This window comes from Physeter macrocephalus, chromosome 2 (assembly GCF_002837175.3).
Source record: "Physeter macrocephalus isolate SW-GA chromosome 2, ASM283717v5, whole genome shotgun sequence".
Taxonomy (NCBI): domain Eukaryota; kingdom Metazoa; phylum Chordata; class Mammalia; order Artiodactyla; family Physeteridae; genus Physeter; species Physeter macrocephalus.
Genome location: NC_041215.1, coordinates 14019905 through 14046746, shown reverse-complemented (window position 1 = coordinate 14046746; position 26842 = coordinate 14019905). Strand labels below are relative to the sequence as shown.

The following is a 26842-nucleotide window of genomic DNA, read 5'->3' as shown; positions in this document are numbered from 1 at the left end:
TTTATTCCTAGGTATTTTATTCTTTTTGTTGCAATGGTGAATGGGATTGTTTCTTTAATTTCTCTCTCTGATCTTTTGTTGTTAGTGTATATGAATGCAAGTTATTTCTGTGCATTAATTTTGTACCCTGCAAATTTACCAGATTCATTGATTAGCTCTAGTGGTTTTCTGGTGGCATCTTTAGGATTTTCTATGTATAGTATCATGTCATCTGCAAACAGTGACAGTTTTACTTCTTCTTTTCCATTTTGTGTTCCTTTTATTTCTTTTTCTTCTCTGATTCTCATTAATTTACTTTGTTTGTGGTCTCCTTTTCACAGGCTGCAGGTTCGTAGTTCTCATTGTTTTTGGTGTCTGCCCCCAGTGGGTAAGGTTGGTTCAGTGTCTTCTGTAGGTTTCTGGTGGGGGAGCCTGGTGCCTGTGTTCTGTTGGGTACAGCTGTATCTTGTCCTTCTGTTGAGCACGGCCACATCCAGTGATGTGTTTTGGTGTGTCTGTGAGCTTAGTATGACTTTAGGCAGCCAGTCTGCTAATGGGTGGGGCTGTGTTCTGTGTTGCTACTTGTTTGGCTGAGGCATTGCTGGCTGGAGCTTGCTGGCTGTTGGGTGGAGCCGGGTCTTAGTGTTGAGATGGAGACCTCTGGCGGAGCTCTCGTCCATTAATATTGCATGGGGCCGGGAGTTCTCTGGTGCTCCAACATCCTCAGTTCAGCTCTTCCATCTCAGAGGCTCATGCCCAACACCTGGCTGGAGCACCAAGTCCCTGCAAGCCACACAGCACAGAAGAATAGGAAAGAAGAAAATAAAAGGAAATGAACAGACACACAAAACCCCAAGATAAATGGTAAAAGCAAGACAACAGACAAAAACACACAAAGAAACACACAAACACACTAGCAAAAAGAAAAGAAAAAAATAAAAATAATAAAAAGAGAAAACAAGAAAGAAGAGAGCAACCAAACCAATAAGCCAATCCCAAAATGAAAACAAACACTAAAAACTAAACTAACATAAACAAAAAACCAAGAACATATCAAATGCAGAAAGCAAACTAAAACAAGGCAAAGAAAGCATAAAACAAACACACTTTTGGGAAGTCTGAGGTCTTCTGCCAACTTTCAGTAGGTGTTCTGTAGGAATTGTTCCACATGTAGATGTATTTTTAATGTATTTGTGGGGAGGAAGATGATCTCCATGCCCTACTTCTCTACCATCTTGAACGTCCTCCCAAAATTATTTTGTAAACAAGCTTTATTTAATTGGATTAAAGGAAATTAGGCACTTATATAATAAATTCTCAGAAATATAATAAACACTGACCCAAATGAATTTCAGGTTCATGTGCTCTAGGAAATGTTTGTATTAAATTAATATTCAGTATTAAAGTTAGTGTAAGATTGTTGCTTCAACTAATATAGACATGTCTTTAGAGACATCAACTGTAAGTATAATACTTATATTTACCAAGGCTTACTAAAACTCATGTAACATCATATTATCCCTTTACAAAATTTGTCAATTAAAAAAAAACTTGGGATGGTGGCTGACTTGTTCTAATGTCTCATGACATTGTCATGGGTAATCTAAACATAATTGTTGGGAACAAGTGAATTAAATAGATATAAATGGGATAAGAACTTTTAGGTGAACTCTTTAAGAATAAATATGTTTAATGGCATGTCTACTTAAAAATAGTTTCTCCAGATTTTTGGTAACTTGAAACTTTACAGTTTTGATAAGTTAAATGATGGAAGTTTATTGAATATCTAGATCATTCCCATATAAAATAAGATAATGAAGCATTAATTACTGAACATAGGCTTTCTTTTAAAGAGAAACTAAAGATATTTATGGCTATTAATAAATATGTTTGGCTCCACACTGAGAAGTTTTCTGTAAGAAAGCCCATGTTTTTAAAAATTATAAATGTTGGGCTTCCCTGGTGGTGCAGTGGTTGAGAGTCCGCCTGCCAATGCAGGGGACACGGGTTCGTGGCCTGGTCCGGAAAGATCCCACATGCCGTGGAGTGGCTAGGCCCGTGAGCCATGGCTGCTGAGCCTGCGTGTCCAGAGCCTGTGCTCCACAATGGGAGAGGCCACAACAGTAAGAGGCCCGCATACCGAAAAAAAAAATTATAAATGTTATTTATAAGTTTGCTAATCTACAGCATGATAATGTAAAAGACAGTTTATAATTGCTTACTTCTTAGTTTTCATTTTAGGTTTTAAAGGTTGAGAATTCTAATACATAAAATTAAAACTACTATTGTTAATTTTAAAAAACTTTGTGTGAAAAAAAGAAGGTATAAGGAATGGAAATGCATTTTGTGAAGGGAAAAGAAAGTAATCTTGTCTTAAAGGGAGGTTGAGACAGAGAAATAGAGACAGAGAGAGACAGAGAGAGAGAGAAGAAATACACAAACAGAGGACAAAATCTGAAGGTAAAAAGGAAATTACAAAAGGTTTATGGGAAAGGATGCTGCTAAAAAGGCATAATCAGGACTGAGTAAGTTAAGATTAGGATAAATTTAATTGAGTAAATGAATTTTTTAAATTGAAGTATAGATAATTTACAATAATATATTAGTTTCAGGTGTACAATATAGTGATTCAATATTTTTATAGATTATGTTCCATTTAAAGTTAATATAAAATATTGGCTATATTCCCTGTGCTGTACAATGTATTTTTGTAGTTTACTTTTATTTTATACATAGTAGTTTTTACCTCTTAATCCCTTACCTGTATACTGCCCTTTCCCTTTTCCTACTCCTCACTGGTAACCACTAGATTGTTCTCTATATCTCTGAGTCTGTTTCTGTTTTGTTATATTCATTTCTTTGTTTTATTTTTTAGATTCCATGTATATGCGGTAACATACAGTATTTGTCTTTCTTTGTCTGACTTATTTCACTAAGCATAATACCCTCCAGGTCAATATGTTGTTGCAAAAGCAAAATTTCATACTTTTTTATGGCTGAGTAATATTCCATTGCATATATACCACATCTTTATCCATTCATCTGTTGATGAACACTTAGGTTGCTTCCATAGCTTGGCTCTTGTAAATAATGCGGATATGAACATTGGGGTGCAAGTATCTTTTCAAATTAGTGCTTTCACTTTCTTCAGATATATACCCATGAGTGGAATTTCTGGAACACAGTGTTGTTCTATTTTGTTTCTGTTTTTTTTTTTTTTTGAGAAAACTCCATACTGTTTTCCATAGGAGATGCACCAATATACAGGGTAGCAGGGTCCCTTTTCTCCACATCCTTGCCAACATTTGTTATTTTTAGACTTTTTGACAATAACAATTCTGACAGGTGTGAGATAATATCTCATCATAGTGTTTATTTGCATTTCTCTGGTTGAACATCTTTCATGTGTCTTCTGGCCATAGGCATATCTCCCTTGGAAAATTGTCTTTTTTAAAAAAAATATTTATTTTCTTCATTTTTTTGGCTGAGTTGGGTCTTAATTTTGGCAGGCAGGATCTTGGTTGAAGCATGCAGGATCTTTCATTGTGGTGCATGGTCTCTTCGTTGTGGCTCATGGGCTTCTCTCTAGTGGCATGCAGGCTTCTCTTTAGTTGTGGTGTGCATTTTACTCTCTCTAGTTGTGGCGCACAGGCTCCAGAGCATGTGTGTTCTGTAGTTTGTGGCACGCAGGCTCTCTTATTGTGGCACACAAGCTCAGTAGTTGTGGTACACAGGTTTAGTTGCCCCGCGGCATGTGAGACGTTAGTTCCCTGACCAGGGATCGAACCTGCATCCCCTGCATTGGAAGGTGGATTCTTTACCACTGGACCACCGGGGAAGTGCCCAGAAAACCATCTTTCCAGGTCTTCTGCCCATTTAAAAATCAAGTTGTTTGGTTTTTTAAAACTTTGAGATGTATGAGTTGCTTATATATTTTGGATATTAACTCCATATTGATCATATCATTTGCAAATATTTTCTTATTGATCATATCGTTTGCAAAAAGTTGTCTTTTTGCTTTGTTGATGCTTTTAAGTTTAATTAGGTCCCATTTGTTTATTTTTGCTTTTATTTCTTTTACTTTAGAAGACTATCCCAAGAAAATATTGCTATGATTTATGTCAAAGTGTGTTCTGCCTATATTCTCTTCTAGAAATTTTATGTTTTCAGGTCTTACATTTAGGTATTTAATCCATTATGAATTTATTTTTGTATGTGGTGCAAGAAATTGTGCTAATTTCATTATTTACATGTAGCTGTCCAATTTTCCCAGCACCACTTACTGAAGAGTTGTTTTTTCTCCATCTATATTCTTTTTTAAAAATTGAGGTATAGATAATATACTACATTATATTAGTTTCAGTTGTACAACATAATGATTAAATATTTTTACAGATTGTATTCCATTTAAAGTTATTACAAAACAATGGCTATATTTCCCAGTGCTGTAAAATGTATCTCTCTTGCTTATTTATTTTATACATAGTAGTGTGTGTCTCTTTATCCCATACATCTATCTCATCCATCCCCCCATTGGTAATCATCAAATTCAACAATAGCAACTGTTGTTTGTTCTCTATATCTGTGAGTCTGTTTCTGTTTTGTCATATACATTCATTTGTTTTATTTTTTAGATTCCACATGTAAGGGATAACATAGAGAATTTGTCTTTCTATGACTGACATTTCACTAAGCATTATACTCTCTAGGTCCATCCACATTGTTGTAAATGGCAAAATTTCATTCTTTTTTAATGGCTGCTTAATATTCCATCATATATAGATATCCGTCTGTTGAGTAGTACTTAGGTTGATCCCATGTCTTGGGTATTGTAAATAATGCTGCTATAAACATTGGGGTACAAGTATCTTTTTAAATCAGTGTTTTAACTTTCTTTGGATATATATCCAGTAGTGAGATTGCTGGATCATGTGGTAGTTCTATTTTTAGTTTTTGAGGAATATCCATACTGTTTTGCATAGTGGCTGCACCAGTTTGCAGTGTACTAGTGTTCCCTTTTTTTCTACATCTTCACTAACATTTGTTATTTATAGACTTTTGGACAATATCCTTTTTATAGGTGTGAGATGATATCTCATTGTAGTTTTGATTTGCACTTCTCTGGTGATTAGTGATGTTAAGCATTTTTCATGTGCCTGTTAGCTATCAACATGTCTTCTTTGGAAAAATGTCTATTCAGGTCATCTGCCATTTTTGAATTGGATTTTTTTTTCTGATATTGAGTTGTATGAGCTGTTTATAAATTTTGGATATTAACTCCTTATTAGTCATATCATTTGCAAATATTTTCTCCCATAAAGTATATTGTTTTTTCACTTTGTTGATGGTTTCCTTTGCTGTGCAAAAGCTTTTAACTTTAATTTGGTCTCATTTGTTTATTTTTGCTTCTACTTCTTTTGCCTTAAGAGACTGAGCCAAGAAAATATTGCTATGATTTATGGCAAAGTGTGTTCTGCCTATGTTTTCTACTAGGAATTTTATGGCTTCAGGTCTTACTTTTAGGTATTTAACCCATTATGAATTTTTTATATGGTGTTGGAGAATGTTCTAAACTCATTCTTTTACATGTAACTGTCCAGTTTTCCCAGTGCCAATTATTGAAGAGATTGTCTTTTCTCCATTGTATATTCCTGCCTCCTTTGTCATAGATTATTGACTATAAGTGCATGGGTTTATTTCTGGGTTCCCTATTCTGTTCCACTGACCTATGGTTCTGTTTTTGTGCCAGTAATCAAACCATGCTGTTTTGATTACTGTAGCTTGAAGTCAGGGGCTGTGATACCTTCAGGTTTGTTCTTTTTTCTCAAGATTGCTTTAGAAATTTGGGATCTTTTGTGGCTCCATATAAATCTTAGGTTTATTTGTTGTAGTTCTGTGAAAAGTGTGATGGGTATTTGATAGGGATTGGATTAAATCTGTAGATTGCTTTTGGTAATATGGACATTATAACAATATTATCCTTCTATCCATGAATATGGGATATCTTTCAATTTTGGGGTATCATCTTCGATTTCTTTCATCAATATTTTATAGTTTTCAGAGAAAAGGTCTTTCACCTCTTTAGTTAAGTTTGTTCCCAGGTATTTTATTCTTTTTGATGTGATTTTCAATGGGATTTCTTGCTTTGTCTTTCTGATAGTTCATTATTAGTATAGAGAAAAGCCACAGATTTCTGTATATTAGTCATATATGCTACAACTTTACTGAATTCATTTATTAGTTGTGATAGTTTTTTTAGTGGAAACTTTAGGGTTTTCTATAAATAGTGCCATATCATCTTCAAATAGAGAAATTTTTACTTTTCTTTTCCAGTTTTTACATTTCTTTTCCTTGTCAGATTGCTGTGACTAGGATTTACAGTATTATGTCAAATAGAAGTGGCCAGAGTGGGCATCCTTGTCCTGATCCTGATTTTAGAGGAACAGTTTTTGGCTTTTCATTCAGTTATAATGTTAACTGTGGGATTGTCGTAAATGGTCTTTATTATGTTGAGATATGTTCCCTCTGTACAAACATTGATGAAAGTTTTTATCATGAATGGATGTAGAATTTTGTCAAATAATTTTTCTGCTTCTATTGAGATAACCATGTGATTTTCATCCTTCCTTTTGTCTATGTGGTGTATCACACTGATTGGCATGTGGATATTGAATCATCCTTGCATCCCTGGAATGAATCCCACTTGATAATCGTGTATAACCCTTTTTATATATTGTTGAATTTGGTTTGCTAATTTTTTTGAGGATTTTCATCTATATTCATCAGAGATATTGGCCAGTAATTTTCTCCTTTTTTTGTAGTGTTTTTGTCTGGTTTTTGTATCAGGGTAATGGTGGTCTCATATGATGAATTTGGGAGTGTTCCATCCTCTTCAATTTTTTTGCAATATTTTGAGAAGGATAGGTATTAGTTATTCTTTATATATTTTGTTGAATTCCCCTGTGAATCTGTTTGGTCCTAGACTCTTGTTTGCTAAATAACCATTGGGTCAATAGGGAAGCCAAAGGAGAAATAAAAAAAAAAACCTTGAAGTGAATGAAAATGGATAACAACATAACAAAACTTGGAATACAACAAAAGTAGTTCTAAGAGGGAAGTTTATTGTGATAAACACCTACATTAAGAAAAAAGGAAAATTCCCAAATGAACAACTGAACTTTACATCTCAAGGAATTAGAAAAAGAAGAACAGACAAATCCCAAAGTTAGTAAAAGGGAAGAAATAAAAATAGATCAAAGCAGAAATAAATAATACATAGACTAGAAAAACAATAGAAAAGATCAATGAAACTAAGAGCTGCTTCTTTGAAAAATAAACAAAATTGACAAACATTTACTAGACTACCCAGGAGAAAAAAAGAAAGAAAGCTCAAATAAAATCAGAAATGAAAAAGGAGATATTAAAACTGATACCATAGAAATGCAAAGAATCAGAAGAGACTACTATGAACTATTATACACCAACAAATTGGACAATCTAGAAGAAATGATTAATTTCTTCAAACATAAAATCTACCAAGAATGACTCATGAAGAATTAGAAAATGTGAACAAATCAATAAAGAAAGAAAAGTAGAGAAATAAGTAAAGAAATAAATAAATAAGTAATATATATAAGTAAAATAAATAAGTAAAATAAATAAGTAAAGAAATTGAATCAGCTATCAAAAACTTTGCAGCAAAGTAAAGCCCAGAACCAGATGGTTTCACAGGTGAATTTTACCAAACACGTAATGAATCAATGCCAATCATTTTCAAACTCTTCCAAAAAATTGAAGAGGAGGGGACACTTCCAAACTCATTTACAATGCCAGCTTTACCATGATATCAAAGTCAGGTAACAACTCTACAAGAATAGAAAACTACTGGCCAATATCCTTGATGAATATAGATTCGAGTAATCTCAACAAAATGCTAGTAAGCCAAGTTCAAATGCGAATTAAAAGAATCATACATCAAGGGAGAGAGATCAAGATGGTGGAGTAAAAGGATGTGGAACTCACTTCCCCTTACAAACACATCTACATGTGGAACAATTCTCATGGAAATTAACTGGAGGCTGGCAGAAGAACTCCTATAAAACCAAGGCTGTAAGAAATATACACAAGTAATCTGGTGAGATGGGAAGAAAAACATCAGGTTGGGACCTGTGATCATGGGAGGGGTCCAAGAAAAAAAGGGAGAGTGAACACGTGGACACTCACCCTGGAGAGTGAGCTGGTCAAGCCACAGACTGGGAGTCCCTGTCTCCAGGTCCTATGAGTAGGAGACATGCCCCCTTGGCTGCTTGACTGAGACAGATAAAAAAGTTAGAGAAGCCTAGACTCAATTTGTGAGGAGTGTGTGGGTATTGGCTTGCCCCCAGACAGGGCAAAGAGTGGTCTGCCCTAGCAGCTGCTGCTTCCTCATGCTCCCCAGTCTGAGCTGAGGGAATTCCCCGGCCCCCATCACTCCACACCACAGCTTGGCACTGGATCTGGGCAGCCAGGAACCAGGAAAAGACTCAACATAGGCATGCAGAGGTGACTCAGGGGCCAAGGGCAGAGCCCACGTGGGGCAGCAGTGGCCATTGTTGGCAGTTACTCAAACAGAACCCAAGAACAAGCCTGACTTCTGATGGCAGTACAGCCACTCGAATTCCAAAACCTAATGAAGGAAACAGATATTCAGGTATAGGAAGCACAGAGGGCTCAACAAGATGAACCCAAACTCACGCCAAGACATATCATAATTAAAATGGAAAAAGAGAGAATTCTAAAGGCAACAAGAGAAAAACAAAGAGTCGTATGCAATGGATTGCCTATAAGACTGTCAGTCGATTTCTCTGCAGAAACTTTCAGGCCAGGAGGGAGCAGCATGATATATTAAAAGTGCTGAAAGGAGAAAACTTGAACAAGGCTACCCTACCCAGCAAGAATAGGAGAGATAAAGAACTTCTTAGACAAGCAAAAACTAAAAGAATTCAGCAATACTAAACCCATGCTGAAAGAAATGTTGAAGGGTCTTCTCTAAATGGAAAAGAAGTAAGAATCTATAGGAAAGGGAAAATCCCAATAGGAAAGGCATATATATGGTAAGCATTGAAGATCACTTAAATAAGCCAGCATGTAGATCAAAAGACAAAAAAATGTAAAAGCAACTATAACTACAGTAAATGGAAAAGGATAAGCATGAAGATGTAAAACATAACATCAAAAACAAAACGTGGGGGTAGGGGGGTAAAAAAATGTAGATTTTTTAGAATGTATTTGAACTTAAATGACTCTCAGTTTAAATCAAGTAGATATAATTATGGGTCAACATATATAAACCTCATGGTAACCACGAACCAAAAACCTACAATAGATACACAAAACCAAAAATAAATGCTCCCAAGCATACTACTAAAGAAACAGCAAAGCACAATGAGAGAAACAAAAAGAAGAAGAAATGAACAGAGAAGAACTACAGAAACAACTGGAAAACAAATAAAAAATGGCAATAAGTACATACCTATCAATAATTACTTTAAGTGCCAATGGACTAAATCCTCTGATCAAAAGACATAGGGTGGCTTATTGGATAAAAATAAGACCCTACAATATGCTGCCAACAGGAGACTCACTATGGTTAAAGACACGTACAGACTGAAAGCGAGGGGATGTAAAAAGATATTTCATGAAAATGGAAATGACAAGCAACACCCTTTTAACGTGCCTATGTTCTTACCTAAACACTGATCCCTCCTCCCTTTCTCTTTCCTCCCTTCCCACCCCCTTCCTCCCTTCCTCATCTTCCATTCTTCATATGAACATTGTCTTATTACCAACCACCTTCTCCATCTCCCTCTAGTTCCCAGATTTTGCCCCATATTTTTTATCCAATTGAATGATGAGATCAATTTAAAGGATTCCATTCCTCCTAGCCTGCTCTCCCTATTGGTCTTGATCTCACTAGATCTAGTTCTTGCTCTCTCTATATATTACATTCTAACCTTCTTCACTCGATTCATGTCAATATGAAAAACCTCTTATTTATTTATTTTTTATTTTTTTTAACATCTTTATTGGAGTATAATTGCTTTACAATGGTGTGTTAGTTTCTTCTTTATAACAAAGTGAATCAGTTATACATATACATATGTTCCCATATCTCTTCCCTCTTGCATCTCCCTCCCTCCCACCCTCCCTATCCCACCCCTCTAGGTGGTCACAAAGCACCGAGCTGATCTCCCTGTGCCATGCGACTGCTTCCCACTAGCTATCTATAGCTCCAAAATGCATTGGTGAACTGTAGATAGTAAACCATTTTTTTGAGACAAATGCTTTATTTTCTTTTGTGTATTTCTTATAATTATGAAGGTAATAATAATAAAACACTAAACATAGTCCTTTACACATGGAAAAGACCTAGTTCTGGTGACATTTCGTATTATCTTTTGGTTATTTTGTTTATTCTTATTTTGGGGGATGGGGAAATAAAATCTTCTTGTTAATCCATTCAAGAAGAACCACGTGCATCAGGGTCCTGACACATCCATGTGGTGCTCCCCACCTGCCTACAGATAGATAACACATTCTTAGGCATAGATAATGGGATGGAGTTCATCTCACTGGGTATATATAAGAGATTATGATGATAGAGCCTATGCAAGTGGGGGAAATATTGGAGAAAAACAAATAGGTGGTATGCATCAAACTCCTATGGAGTGTGGGTATTTTACAGACCTGAAACATTACAAGAGTTCTATGAAGACAGACATTATTATTATTCCCAACTCTTCTATCATATTTCTCCACCACCAAACTGGCCCCTCAGAAGCTTAGAGGACAGAATGTTCTGTGGAAACTTCTCTTCATGGCGTTCTTCGGCTCCTTATTCCTGAGGCTGAAAATGATCAGGCTAAGAAAGGGGGTGAAGACTGTATAGGTGGTAGCCATCAGTGTGTTACTGTCCATAGAATGGGGGCCCTTGGGCTTGAGGTAGATGATAGAGGCAAAACCATAGTGCACCACCACTATGGTGAGGTGGGATACAGAGGTGGAGAAGGTCTTGTGCTGGCCCTCAGCAGAGGGGATCCTCAGGATGGCAGCCACAATGAAGACATAGGAGAGGACGATGAGGAATAAGCATCCCGGCAGGGCTGTGACACAAACCATGATCACAACCATGGTGACACAGGCTGTCTCCTTTCCACAGGCCAACTTCAAGAGAGAAAGCACGTGACAGAAAAAAATGTTGGATCTCATTAGACCCACAGACGGTGCAGTGAAAAATTATCAATGTCACCATCGTCCCCATGACTGAGCCACCAGTCCAGGACCAGGACACAAGACGGGCACAGTCACGTGTGCTCATGAGCATGTTGTAGCACAGGGGGTGGCAGATGGCCACATAGCGGTCATAGCCCATAATCATGAGCAGGAAGGAGTGGGTGAAGCCAAACGTGAAGGAGAAGAACATCTGACTGGCACAGACCACAAAGGTGATGGAGTGGTGGGTGGAGAGCATGTCAACTAACATGTGAGGAGTGATAGCAACAGTGAACAGAATCTCAGAGATGGAGAGGGCACACATTAAGAGGCACATGAGGGTGTGGAGGCTGTGCTTTCTCCAGATGGTGACCATGATGAGCAGGTTCCCCAGCAATGTGAACAGGTATATCAGCAGGTACAGCAGGAAGAAGGTGGGCAGGAGATGTTGAGAGAAGTTGGAGAAGCCGATGAGGATGAATTCAGACAACATGCTATAGTTCTGACCAGACAAGGATGCTGCATCTGGTGAGGTGAGATCAGAGACAGAATGTAGGCACAGTGGTTAAGACAAAGGCTCTTCTGAAGATTAAATGACTGTTAAAGACCTCTATACTATATAACTATTTGCTTAACTTTTCTGGGTCTCACAAGCTTCATCAGTAAGATGGAATAAATCGTAATACTTCTTACTATTTAGTTATGTGATTAAAGGTAAAATGAGATCAGTATATTAAGGGCTTAAGACATCATTAGGCTATTGAGGTTTTTTTTTTTTGAATGAAAGATTCTTTAAATTCTATAATTCTTTGAAATGACTATTGTGTTTTTATTAACAGTGATGAAAAGAATAAAAGATTCCAGGTTTGTAATCATTAAGACAGACAGATGATCAGGGTCATAGTCTCTTGAATAATGTGCCTTTTCTAGAAAACATATATTTGGATTTTGCATTTCTAAAATTTTTTCTCTGAGAATTTTTGTACTTTAATTGAGTAACCCATTCATCTTTAAAAAAAAATAAATAAATTTATTTATTTATTTATTTTCAGCTGTGTTGGATCTTCGTTGCTGTGTGCGGGCTTTCTCTAGTTGCAGCAAGAGGGGGCCATTCTTCGTCGCGGTGCACAGGCCTCTCATTGTGGTGGCTTCTCTTGTTGAGGAGCACGGGTTCTAGGCACGCAGGCTTCAATAGTTGTGGCACACAGGCTCAGTAGTTGTGGCACATGGGCTTAGCTGCTCTGCAGCATGTGGGATCCTCCCAGACCAGGGCTTGAACCTGTGTCCCCTGCATTGGCAGGCAGATTCTCAACCACTGTGCCACCAGGGAAGTCCCATCTTTGTTTTAATACTGTTTTATTGGTACCCATTTGTGCCATCTTATCTCATATTCTGTATTTGCTCTTCTATAGGAACTGCATGGAAATTATGAAAATAAAAGGATGGACAAATATATGCTAGGCAAATGTGCACCAAAGAAAAGCTGAGGCAGCAATCTTGAAAGCAGAAAAAATGGAATTAAAAGAGACAATATTAATATTTCTGTTGCCATATGCCAGTAAAGGAACCAGGTTCCCTGGAGAAATGGTCTCAGCATGAAGCAAGCCTAGGACATCTCTGCAACAGTGAAATGGAACTTTCACTGAGCAACGTGTTAATGTTAAAGGATGCTGGAACCAGATTGAAAATGTGCTCATTGGCCACAGCTGAGCATCAAATAGAGTAATCATGTGCAAATGATGGAGGAACAGGCTAAATGACACCATGAGGAAGCCATCAGAGAAATTGAAGGTGGAACATTCCATATTACCATTGATCTGTTGTCATCAATAAGCCAGGATCAAGAAAAGGATGAAGAGAAATTCAAGGGACATAACAATCATATGCAGTATTGGGTATTATATTAGTATTGATTTAGATAAGCTAGTAGGAAATAGAGAAGATTTTGATTATGGTATGGATGAATGATGAATAATATTAAGGGATTATTATTAATTTTCCTATTAATTTTATGTTGGGTCTTGTTTTTTAGCCTTGAAGGTAAATATTAGTAGTTTAAAAGCATACTGAAATTTAAAACGTACACACACATGCACACACCAAGGGTCAAAGAGGAATATTTCATGAAGGTTAAAAGAACATTGTATCAACCTGCATATATATAATAACCTATATAACAATATACGTTTGAATATTAGGAATATATATTCAACACAACTTCAGTGAAAGAGTTATAAAATAGAAATAGCTAAATTAATACTAGCTAGATACGAAATTGAAGTTGGAATTTTTAACAGAGTTCAGAAATGCAATTTGGGTATTATTAATTACAAGGCATTAATAATATTTACACATTAGCTCCTGGATATATTTAGCCTCTTCACGAAACAAGATTAAACATTTTTTTTTCAAGCACATAGCGAACTTTAACAAAATTTTACCTTCTTTTAGGACAGAGAAATCCTCCATCCACTTCAAAGTATAAATAATGTATAGATTATAATACACAAAAGTTGGAAATCATTGGAGAAGGAATAGGTTTCCAAATCCATAAGTTAGAAGGATAAATATAGTATTAAATAATCTTGTTTTCAATAGTAAATCATAAAACAAATGAAATATTTATAATTAAATAATTTAAGCATCAAATGTCAATTTTTAAAAGCTAAAACAGTACCTTGAGGGAAATACACAGCTTTAAATTTATTTATCAAGAAACTTTACCCAGAAAAGCATGCTTAATACAACCAAAATCAGGTGATGGAAAAGATTAATAAGATAGAAACAAGGAAAAGATACCAATGAGAAGTCACAAAATTAAAATTGGGAGATAACTACAGAAATAATGGATTTTTTCAAATGAATAAAAATGGAAAGAAAAATAAGTTAAGAAATTGAAACAAAAATGAATAAATTATTAAAAATATAAAATTCCAAAACTGGTGCAAGAAAAAAATAGAGACCCTGGATATTCAAAAAAGTTGTAAAGAAATTGAAAAGATAAAAGACTTTCCCTTCCTATAATGATCAGCCCCAGTGGGTTTATAAGCTCGTGCTCATAAACCTTTAAGGAACAGATGATTAACATCTTATATTATATATGTTCTTCAAATAAAAGAAAAAAATGGAAAAAATTGAAATCTGCTGAGCTCATTTCATCAGGTTAATGCAATCTTGATTCTAAAACCAGGTAAGAATGTTATAAGAAAGGACAGGGACATATATACACTACCAAATGTAAATTAGACAGCCAGTGGGAAGCTGCCGCATAGCACAGGGAGATCACCTCTGTGCTTTGTGACCACCGAGAGGGGTGGGATAGGGAGGGTGGGAGGGAGGGAGACGCAAGAGGGAAGAGATATGGGAACATATGTATATGTATAACTGATTCACTTTGTTGTAAAGGAGAAACTAACACACTATTGTAAAACATTTATACTCTAATAAAGATGTTAAAATATATATATATATAAAAAAAGAAAAAGAAAGGACAATTATTGGCCCACTTTACCTATCCACGTTGATTTTAAAATCTATTATAAGACAACACCTAATCAATGAAATGGTCTATTAAAATTAGTAAATTATGATCGCGTGGTGTTGGTTAATCCCATGAATGACAAGATGGTGCAGCATCATGTGGTTCTTCACATAAATAAATTTGAAAAGAAAAATAATATAATTATTTTGATCAAGGAAGGAATATATTTTCTTAAATTCAACTCCTATTTATGAAGTTTTAAATTTTCATATAATTGACATATATAACATCATATTAGTTTTAAGTGTACAACATAATGATTTGACATATGTATGTCTATTTATGATTTTTTAAAAGCCCTTTTGCAGCATGAAATTGAAGGGGACTTTCTTAGCTAGATAAAGAATACATCCTACAAAACTAGCAAATAGTATACTAAGTGGGGAACTTTACATGCATTATTTTATGATCAGGAACAAGTCAAGGATACTCACTGTCTTTGCTGTTCTTTAACATGGGACTGAAAGTCATGAGCAATGCTACAAGGAAAGAGAAGGAAGAAGATACATAAGGATTGAAGGGAAGAGACATGATCATGTGTCCAGAAAGATAAAAGAATCAAGGTGTAATATGTTAGAACAATAAGAGAGTGTAATGCTGCAGAAGGCAAGATCAACTTCCAAAAATCATAGTATTTCTTGTACCATTACATCAGTAGTTATCATCAAAATATAGAATTTAAGTAAAAAGTAAAACAGTCTCAAGTGACACAAACTATATAGAAACAGCTCTCAAGCATTTTGGTATCAGGATGCCTTTACACTCAAAAATTATTGAGGTTCCTAAAGGGCATTTGTTTGGGTGGATTGTAACTATCAATTTTTACCACATTAGATATTAAAACTAAGAATCTTTTAAAATAGTTAGCTATTAGTACACTTAAAAAAATAATAAACCTATTACATTAGTATTAATAACATATTTATAGGAGAGTAATTACAATGTTCAAAAAACATTTAGTGAGAAGAGTTGCCTTCTTTTACATTTTTGCAAATAAGTCTAATGTCTGCCTTGATAGGAGACAACCTGATGCTCATATCTACTTCATTATTTAGTCTGTGGTAATATATTGTTTAAGTTGAATTATATGATGAAAACACATCCACACATGTAATTGTTAAATTAGGGACCTAATGGACCCCCAGGAAATGTCTCTGAGACCTCCAGGGATGCTCATCCTGCTTTGAAAAACACTGTTATACAATATCTATAAATTAACATAAAACATGCAATACATCCAAAGATAAAACTTTAAAGCACTAATAAAAATGTAGAAGGTGATCAGAGTACTAGAAAATAGTCTACACCCTCGAATGAGTTGAGCTAATTTTAACATGATTTCAGTTTTTCTCCAAATTATATCATCAGTGCAATTGCACTTACAGTTCCAGGGAATTGATTGTGAATTTAATGAAACTTGTCTAAAATTCCTTCTGAAAATCAAGTCAGTACAAAACTATAATAAACTTATAAAAATGGAGTAAACAGGGGAGATATGTCCTCCTGGGTAGTGAGACACATTATAGAGTCAATCATTTTTTTAAAGTGTGAACTTGGATTAAATAGGCGCTGATTAAATTGATTCTATATCTCAGAAAATGCCCCTTCATTATTCAAAACTTAATATATGATAAAGGTGGCAGCACAAATCAAAGGGAAAAAATACGATTGTTTACTACTTTCTGGTAGGAAATCTGTTCATTTTAGGAACAAAATAGATCTGAATTTCTGCCCAAGGACAAAAGCAAATGTGGAATCCAGATGGATTCAAGGCATAACTATGAAATATCAATTATAAGGTTAAGAGGAGAGAATGCAAGAGAATTACTTTGTTGATTTTAAAAAGCACAACATTTAAGGGGATTCTTTTAAAAATACATGAAAGCATCAACATTAAGGACTTTTGTTCCACAAAGGAAATCCTGGATAAAGTTATCAGGCAAATGAAACACTGGGGAAAAATAATTTGCATTGTATAGAACTGACAAAGGAATACAATCTAGAAAAATGAACAAAAAGTAGGAACCACAGTACAGATATGAGCACAGAATGTGAGCAGAGAAATCACGGAAGGAGTTATACAGGCAAATGGAAAGATGCTCAGTAAAAAGGAGGGAGGGAGTGATGGGAGAGAGAGAGAGAGAAAGAGAGACAGAGGAATGGAATTTCACTGTATAACTATTCAGTTCCCCAAATTAGAAAATCCTGTGTTGATTGGATTATGGGGAGAAAGGAATTCTCTTGCAATGCTGGTGAGAATGTAGAATGAAGAAAATTCAATATATACATGCTCTGTACACCAGCAAATTTGGTCCTAAGTGCCTATATTGATTTTTCAAACCTATTTATAGGGGAGCATATAAGAGGTTGTTCCTTGTAGCATTGCTGTAGTGGAGGAATTGGACAAACCTTCTTGTCCATAATTGGGGAGAGGGGAAGTAAGAGGATTGGATGCAAATATTGGAGCCCAAAGCAGGTGTTAGATATACACATAGCAATATAAAGGGATTTTTAAAACAATATTGAGTGAATGAAGCAAAAAAAATAGGATGAGTTCTCTAGCATAATCCCATTTGGGCACATTAAAAATATAGCACGTGAAACTACTCTGTATGAAACTGGAACAGTGGATGCGTGTCTTTACACATTTGTCAAACCCATCGAAGGTACAAGAGAAAGATTGAAGCTTAATGTGAACTTGGACTTTGGTTAATTATAATGTATCTATACTGGTTGATCAATTGTAACAAATGGACCACACTAATGCAAGATGTAAAAATAGAGGAAACTGGGTGCTGGCAGAGGAGGTAAGTGGGAACCCGCTATACTATCTGATCAATTTTTCTGTAAACCTAAAACTCCTATAATAAAATAAAGCCCATTAATTTAAGAAATAAAAAAATTAATTTAAAGAATATATACAAACTTGCAAGAATGTATACAAATCAAAGGGTACACATGAAGTATTTTTAGGTAATTGTCAAAACAAAAAGGAAATGGAGTGAAAGACAGGGAATAAATCTATGAAACATGAGAAGGACCTTGCACAAACTAATGATGATCAAAAGCCACAAACTGGAAATATCATTGCTCAAAACCTCTGTACCTGAAGTCCACCATAAAATTAAATGGACCCCCTAGTAGTCTCCCTAGGGCATTGTCTCTAAGAATCACCCACAGTAGGGGTCAGCCTGGAACTTGGAGGACACGGAACCACCAAGAGAGTGAGGAACTTGGCTGGAGTAAGGATGCTCTTTGGAGTGAGGAAGACTGCATTTGGGACCTGAAAAACACACCTTCTGACCACCTAAGCACCCACCCAGAAACCAAGACACTGGCATCAACTGCCTTCCATGCTTCTTCCTTCCCTTCACTCAGCATTCTCCTTCCCAACTACGTAGTTCCTGGTTTCTCCCACTCCTCTACACCAGTATGGCTCCATCCCCTCTTTCCTGGACCACTGCCCCAGGCTCCTCCCATGTGCCCTCCTCTGCTCCCACTCCACTCTGGCTTCTAAAGAGAGTTTTCTGAAATATATACAGGTATGCAGTCATCAGACCCAGGGTTAAAATCCCAGCTCTCACTGTGTGTCTTTGAGAAAGAACTTTCTAACACTGAGCCACCTCCGCCACAGCTGACAGTGGGAGTATCCAGAGATCTGCATTCAGTGGTCCATGAGGATTCACATGAAGGGCTTAAAGTTTACCTAATAAATGTAGTTATCACTGACTTTGAGACTGTGTTTGTTGTCATTATTCTGTACCTGATGGCACCAACTGGCCCCATTCTAAACTCATGGTCTCTGATCCCAGCAGAGCACTTAATACCTCTGTTAATCACACAAAGCAGTTCCCGCCAAGAGGCTGATCCAACCTCCACCCTCTCCTCCACCTCTACATCACTGCTATAGTCTACCTTCCCACTTCCTCCTTGGTGGAACGGCCATGATTATTAAGGCTGGCCTCTCCCATCTTCTCTGACAGGTGGACAGAATTCTGTCTCCTCTGGTCTCATGGAGGATGGCTCACACACAGGTGCTGAGCAGACATCACACACATCACTGAGTGCACTCAGCTCACACCTCTCTCCCACAGAGCCTCCTCGCCAGGTTAACAGGGACCACTTTGGGCCAGACCAGGGCAGAGAAACAAAGACAAGATAACCTAAAACAGGATTTCTCAGCTTCATCACTAGTGGTATTTGGGGCCAGATCATGCTTTGGCTGTCCTTTTCATTGCACAATGTTTAACGGCATCCCTGGCCTCAACTCACCAGATGCCAGTAGCAACCCCTCCCCACCATAAGTTGTGACAATCAAAAACGTTTCTGATATGTCCAAATGTCCACCATGGGGTAGAATCATCCTGGGTTGACAACTGCTGAATTAGAAGCTACAAAGGACACTAGGATAAGCAATAAGAAGGGACCCGGAGTGGGCAAAGTGAGAAGACCCCCAGCAGGTTTCTAAGAATAACATCCTCTCTTACTGCCCTTCTCCCTTGTCCAGACCCCATCCCCAGGCTGAACAGCACTACCCACAACTGTAGATTCTTCCTTCCTACCCTCTCTGTCCTGATCCTCCTCTGCCTGGGATGTCTCTTCCAAGAAATGACCAGCAGGGAAGAGCAGAAGAAGCTCTCCTTGTCACTGTCAGCAGCACCCACAGGCAGGTGTGCAGTCAGAGCTAGAAGCTCCTGGACCTGATACAGTGTGCTTTATCTCTGCTGCAGGCCCCAGCAGGCTGTTCCCAAGAATGTCTCCACGAAACCAACCTGAAAATGCAGTAATCAGAGACTAGAGAGACTTGGAGGGACCTCAGGTGGCCTTCTGGGATCTGCAGTCTCTACTTCCTCCTCCAACTATCTATACACAACAAAGATTCCCTGCTGTTCTCTCTGCCCTGTGTGATGGTACCCCCTACTGAGGGCTGAGGAGCTCCCAGTCTTGGGGGAGACAGGGCTGGATACAGATGCCTTCAACCCCTTGGGGTCAACGTAGGGTCAGAGGGAAGGCAGGAGCTGGAGGAACCCAGAGTAAGAATCCAGGGTTGTGCCCTGGGGTAAGGGCATTTGAAAGGCTTCCCAGAATAAGGTTAATTTGGAGCAGGGTCTTGGAGAGTGGTGTCTCTGGTGTAATATAAGTGCTCAATGTCTTCTAGCCACACTGGAAAACTCCACTTGTCTTCTCCATCTAGCTCTACCCTATCCCTGTTGTCCTAGTGATCCAAGACAGAAAGTCTGACATTACCATATGCCTCCCTATGATAAAATATAAATATTTGATCTTTTGGTCTTTGTCCCTGGTCCCTGACACTCAGTTCCTGAAACTGTTAGTATCTCAGGAGTAATAAAAGTGTCTTCTTTACGCTGATGAGAAGACTAGAGGCTCGGGGTCCCTAAGTAGCTTCAAGCTGCGGGCTGGTCTTCAGAAAGATCAAGGCATGATTAAAGGGTTGAAACTTTCACACCCACCCCTTAGACCTCCAGGGAGAGAAGAGGGGATGTAGATTGATTTAAGCATCAATGCCAATGATTTAATCAATCATGGCTCTATGATGAAACCTTTTTAGAAACTCCCTAAACAACAGGATTTGGAGAGCTTCCAGGTTGGTGAACACATAAAGGTGCTGGGAGAGTTGTGCATCTGAAGAGAGATGGAAGCTCCTCACTCCTTACCCCGGATTTGCCCTATGTTTCCCTTCCATTTGTCTGTTCCTGAGTTGTATCTTCTATACTAAACTGGTATTGGCAATTAAAGCACTTTCCTGAATTCTGTGAATCATTTTAGCAAAGCATAGAACCTGAAAGGGGGGGTGAGTTGTAGAAACTTCCAACTTTGTAGCCAGTGAGGACTAGTAGCTGAAGTCTTGTGGGACTGAGCCCTTCACCTGCGAATTCTGACACCAATTCCAGCTAGTTAGTGTCAGAATTGAATTGTAGGACACCACTGGTGTCCAGAGAGTTGGAGAACTGATCCTTGGTGTAGAAAGAAGCTACATATTTAATGTCATAAGTGTTCAGCAGCACTGTCCCCTCAACCTCTGTAATCAGCCTCAAATCTGACCGCTAAACTCATCTTGGATGCCCTCATCTATCTCCCCCCATCTCTCCCCATCACTCCCTGCATCTCCCCACACCCACCCCTGACCTCAGCAGCCTACTCCCCTCACAGCATTCAGAAAGAGCTCTCTACAATGAAGAATATGACCATGCTGCTTGTGCTTGAAACCAACTCCTTGGTACAGCAACCTTGGAAAACTGATTGGCAGTATCTATTCTAGGTGACATAGATATCTTCTATGACTCAGTAATTACACATCTAGGTACAGACCCAATGGAACAACACATAAGTATTGCCTACTAAAGGACACGTACTAGGGACTTCCCTGGTGGTCTAGTGGTTAAGACTTTGCCTTCCAATGCAGGGGGTGTGGGTTTGATACCTGGTCTGGGAGCTAAGATCCCACATGCCTCGTGGCCAAAAAACCAAAACATAAAACAGAAGCAGTATTGTAACATATTCGATAAAGACTTTAAAAGTGATCTGCATCAAAAAATCTTAAAAAAAAAAAAAGGACATGTACTAGATGTTCACAGGAATGCCATTCATAGGAACTCCAAAGTGGAAACAACCCAAATGTCTATGAATATGTTCACATCATGGAATATCATACAATTCTTTTTGTAAGTGTATTTAAAATATTTATGGGTATACAACACAGTGGTTTGATATATTTATACATTATAAAATGATCACTGAAATAAGACCAGTTACCATGTGTTATCCCTTTAGATTTTCTTTTAGCCTCTTCACATGCTTTGTAATCCACTGTCTCTGAATTACTAGTTACTTAAATTTCTATAGTATTAAACAGCATATTGAGACTACTTGTCTGTTTATTTGAAAGCAGAGTGTCTAAGTTGACTTTTCACATGTACCTGATTTGATTCTCATTTCTCAGAGCAGCTGAGGTGAGGAAAGAACACTATCAGCATAAACACTTAAAGGTCAAGCCAAAAAATAAAATAATAAAATAAAATATTTATGGTACCCAATTGCCCTTGGAACAAACTCTTCAAGTGGCCCTCATGGTCTTGCATGGTCTTGCCCTTCCCACCTGTATGGCTTCTCATTCCAGAACCTTCCAGCCACATCTAGCCCTCCAGGGCTCACCATACATACCATTGTGCCTGAATGTGCCATGCTTCTCTCACTATGAACCTTTGCACTTGCTATCCCCTCTTCCTAGAAATCCCTCTCCCACCTGCCTACCTCACCTGGATCATGTCTATTTACCCTTCAGGTCTTACTTTAGACATGACCCCTCTCCGGAAGCCTTCGTTAAAGCCACAGGCTAGTCTTTGATATAGGTTTAGCTCCCACGGGTTCTTAGGCTTCCCTCATCCCACCTCGGGCCACTGTGTGTTGTCATCTTTGGTTACATGACAGCTTCCCCACTGGACCATAAGAAGGGTAGAGATCAACTCTGTCCTTGTCATTGCTGGATCCTAGCACCTAGAAGATTTCCACATAAAATAATTATTTAATAAGTTTTTTTGACTATATAAATGAGGGCAAATGCTGTGAGGACATAGAGATATGGGAGTGTCAAACTGAGTTAATAGAAGAGGTGTTTCAACTGGAGAACTTTGTTGGACAAGGAAGAGATTCCCAAGCAATGTCCTGATGGCACTCTTGGCAGAGGGAATAATTTGAGCAAAGACATACAGGTGTGCTGAGCATGGAAGGAGGGAGATTATGAATTGCTTGAAGGGCCACATAGAATAATTGCTCTGGGCCCCAAAAAGAGGCCAGGTAAAGGGCACAGGCAGCTAGAAGGCAGAGGCAGATTCCAGTATGGACTGATGTAGTCCTGCCTTCCCTTTCACCTAAGCTCCAGGTAGACCTACATTGCCCTGGGTCTAGACATTTGGGGAAATGTGACATGGCTCACTTACGTAAATTGATAGCAGGTTTCCTCAGCTCAGGAGAAATCAGAAAGGAGCTTGGAGAGGGCCAGACATTCTGTCAACAAAAGAATTGCTGGGTTCCATGAACTCATTCTTTACTGATGCCCCTGGTACCCAGAAGCCAGGGAAGAAAGGAACCCATAGTATTGGCTCAGAAACGGAGTAGAGATGGTCTGGGGCAGACTCTTTGTTCCTTCTCACAGATCCCCTTGTCCAGATGACCATTCTACAGGAAGTAATTCTAGTGACTGTGATGAAGCATCTTGATGCAATCTTCAGATTCTTGGGTGCTGTTTTTTCCTAATGTTAACATTTCTCTGAAAAGACACAGATAACCCTAGGCAGAAAAAATACTCCTTTCTTGGCTCCAGGATTACAGACATGACTTTGTCCCACCAAAGCAAAACTCTGGTCTCTTTGATAATTGGATTCAAAAAGGAATACTCAAATCATAGCACTGCTAGAGCAGTCAACTGGTCAACCTCACTAGCTTTACAGAAGAAGAAACTGAGACTCAGAAAGAGAAAGTAATCAGATTTAGATCCTACTGTAGGTCTGTGCAGTCCTGGGCCCTGTCACGGCACCTTCTCTGAATGCCCAGCCCATGATTAGCTCTGTTCATGTCTATGTGGTACGATCACCTTAATTGTCTCCAACAGCCTGAGACTAGACCCTGGAACCAGCTTTGTGGATTTGGACAAGTGACTTGTTTTTTCTGATCTTCAATTTCCCCTTTAGTGAAAAACCAGTTTTTAAGGACAGAAAGTCCTGTGCATGTACAACACATAGCACATATTAGGTCCTTGGTCTGTCAAGCCTAAGGCACAGAGACCCTTGGGGAGGTATGATAACTTAAGACAGCCTCTGGCAGGAGTAGAGTGCTCTGGCAGTAGACACCCACACAGGCATTTTAGCATGTGACCTTGGCACATTATCAAATTTACCTAACCTCAGTTTCCTCAGGTGGAAAACATAGGTAAAAACAGAACTGCACCTCATAGTTTGCTGTGAGGATTCAAGGAGTTAATGTGCAAACAATGCCTGACATTTAGGAAGCACTCACAGAAAGGACTCTAGAATTATGATGATAGGGCACTGAATGCTAGGCTAAGAACTTTGTCGTTCATCCTAGAGGACTCTATCTGACCTTCAACACATATTGAGGAACAGGCTCTGGAATAGTCACAGGGAGCACAGAGACGAATGAGGTCCCATCTCTTCTCTTCAGACACTCCCATTTTGTCAGGGGGACCAGACCCATGAGAATAAAACTACACTAAGAGTGATGTGCTAGGGGATGTTGAAAAACAGTGAAGGAGGGGTATTTTATTGGGACCATAAGGAGTCAGTAGAAATTCTTCAAGAGGGTGGAGAGAAATCAATTCACCTGAAAGGATCCCAAATAAAAGTAAAAAGATGGGAAAATGCAGAGCATGGGCTAAAGGAATAAGAGGAGGGGCACTGAGGGAGATGGGGACCATAAGCTTCCAACACCTTTTCCTCTTGTTCAGAGCCGAGATGTAAACCAGGATTAGCCCTTGTGAATATTTGAAAGAGTTTCTGGCCTTAGATGTCATCTCACCAGTTTCATGAAGCCTTGTTGGAAAACTGGGCTGCATCTCTGCAAACTCCTTCTAGATATTGAACCTGCCTTCAGCCATAGCAGCAGCTCATTGTAGAGTCTGAGCTGCCCCAAACCCACAGCATTATTCTGGGAGACTCTACTCAGCCTTTGGAAGGAAACACAGACTACCCCACCTCGACTCAGTAAGCCTCACATATGACCCTTTCTAATGCATGTTGGAGCCCATGATATAAGATATCCAGTTGGCTGACCGTCAACTAATTTTGTTCGTGGAAGAACCTGGTTCTAGATTTCTGGTGTACTTTAGTATGAAAACTCCTTGCAGGTTCTCAGTGAAGCAGAGGGGGATATTTCACTTTAAACAATCACTCTAGGGCTTCCCTGGTGGTTCAGTGGTTAAGAATCCGCCTGCCAATGCAGAGGACACGGGTTTGAGCCCTGGTCCAGGAAGATCCCAAGTGCCGCAGAGCAATTAAGTCTGCGCACCACAACTACTAAGCCTGAACTCTAGAGCCACAAGCCACAACTACTGAAGCCCATATGCTCTGGGCCCATGTGACGCAACTACTGAGCCTGTGTGCTGCAACTACTGAAGCCCTTACAACTAGAGCCCATGCTTTACAACAAGAGAAGCCACCACATGAGGAGCCCACACACTGCTACGAAGAGTAGTCCCCACTCACCAAAACTAGAGAAAGCCCACTCACAGCAACGAAGGCCCAATGCAGCCATAAATAAATAAATAAATAAATAAATAAACAATCATGCTAAGGGCTTCTTTCTTTCTTTCCTTTTTTCGTTCAACATCTTTATTGGAGTATAATTGCTTTACAATGTTGTGTTAGTTTCTACTGTATAACAAAGGGCATCAGCTATACATATACATATATCCCTGTATCTCCTCCTTCTTGTGTCTCGCTCCCACCCTCCCTATCTCACCCCTCTAGGTGGAAACAAAGCACCGAGCTGATCTCCCTGTGCTATGTGGCTGCTTCCCAATAGCTATCTATTTTACATTTCGTAGTGTGTATATGTCCATGCCACTCTCTCACTTTGGCCCAGCTTACCATTCCCCTTCCCCATGCGCTCAAGTCCATTCTCTACGTCTGCGTCTTTATTCCTGTCCTGCCCCTAGGTTCTTCAGAACCATGTTTTTGTTGTTGTTTTTTTGTTTTACTTCTAGATTCCATATATATGTGTTAGCATACGGTATTTGTTTTTCTCTTTCTGACTTACTTCACTCTGTATGACAGTCTCTACATCCACCCACCTCACTACAAATAACTCAATTTCGTTTCTTTTTATGTCTGAGTAATATTCCAGTGTATATATATATATATATATATGCCATATCTTCTTTATCCATTCATCTGTCGATGGATACTTAGGTTGCTTCCATGTCCTGGCTATTGTAAATAGAGCTGCAATGAACACTGTGGTACATGACTCTTTTTGAATTATGGTTTCTCAGGGTATATAACCAGTAGTGGGATTGCTAGGTGGTATGGTAGTTCTATTTTTAGTTTTTAGAGGAACATCCATACTGTTCTCCATAGTGGCTGTATCAATTTACATTCCCACCAACAGTGCAAGAGACCTCCCTTTTCTCCACACCCTCTCCAGCATTTATTGTTTGTCGATTTTTTGATGATGGCCATTCTGACCGGTGTGAGATGATATCTCATTGTAGTTTTGATTTGCATTTCTCTAATAATTAGTGATGTTGAGCACATTTTCATGTGTCTCTTGGCAATTTGTATGACTTCTTTGGTGAAATATCTATTTAGGTCTTCTGTCCATTTTTTAATTGGGTTGGTTTTTTTTTGATATTGAGCTCCATGAGCTGCTTGTATATTTTGGAGATTAATCCTTTGTCAGCTGCTTCGTTTGCAAATATTTTCTCCCATTCTGAGGGTTGTCTTTTCATCTTGTTTATGGTTTCCTTTCCTGTGCAAAAGCTTTTATGTTTCATTAGGTCCCATTTGTTTATATTTGTTTTTATTTCCATTTCACTAGGAGGTGGGTCAAAAAGGATCTTGCTGTGATATATGTCATAGAGTTTTCTGCCTATGTTTTCCTCTAAGAGTTTTATAGTGTCTGGCCTTACATTTAAGTCTTTAAGCCATTTTGAGTTTATTTTTGTGTATGGTGTTAGGGAGTGTTCTAATTTAATTCTTTACATGTAGCTGTCCAGTTTTCCCAACACCACTTATTGAAAAGGCTGTCTTTTCTCCACTGTTATATTCTTGCCTCCTTTATCAAAGATAAGGTGATCATATGTGCGTGGGTTCATCTCTGGACTTTCTATCCTCTTCCATTGATCTGTATTTCTGTTTTTGTGCCAGTACCATTCTCTTTTGATTACTGTAGCTTTGTAGTATAGTCTGAGATCCAGGAGCCTGAACCCTCCAGGTCTGTTTTTTATTCTCAAGATTGCTTTGGCTATTCGGTGTCTTTTGTGTTTCCATACAAATTGTGAACTTTTTTGTTCTAGTTCTGTGAAAAATGCGATTGGTA

General features: G+C 38.3%; 2 protein-coding genes across 2 annotated transcripts in view; one reads left to right on the top strand and one right to left on the bottom strand.

Annotated features, from left to right (window-relative positions):
* Positions 1-26842, top strand: part of LOC102985201 (olfactory receptor 10H2-like) — a 93247-nt gene that overhangs the window by 16882 nt on the left and 49523 nt on the right. The gene's annotated exons all lie outside the window — the stretch shown is intronic.
* LOC102978064 (olfactory receptor 10H4-like) lies at positions 10792-11737 on the bottom strand. Its single transcript, XM_024134340.2, is given in 2 exon segments — positions 10792-11211; positions 11213-11737. Coding segments are annotated over 2 exon segments (930 nt in total). The 5' UTR covers positions 11723-11737.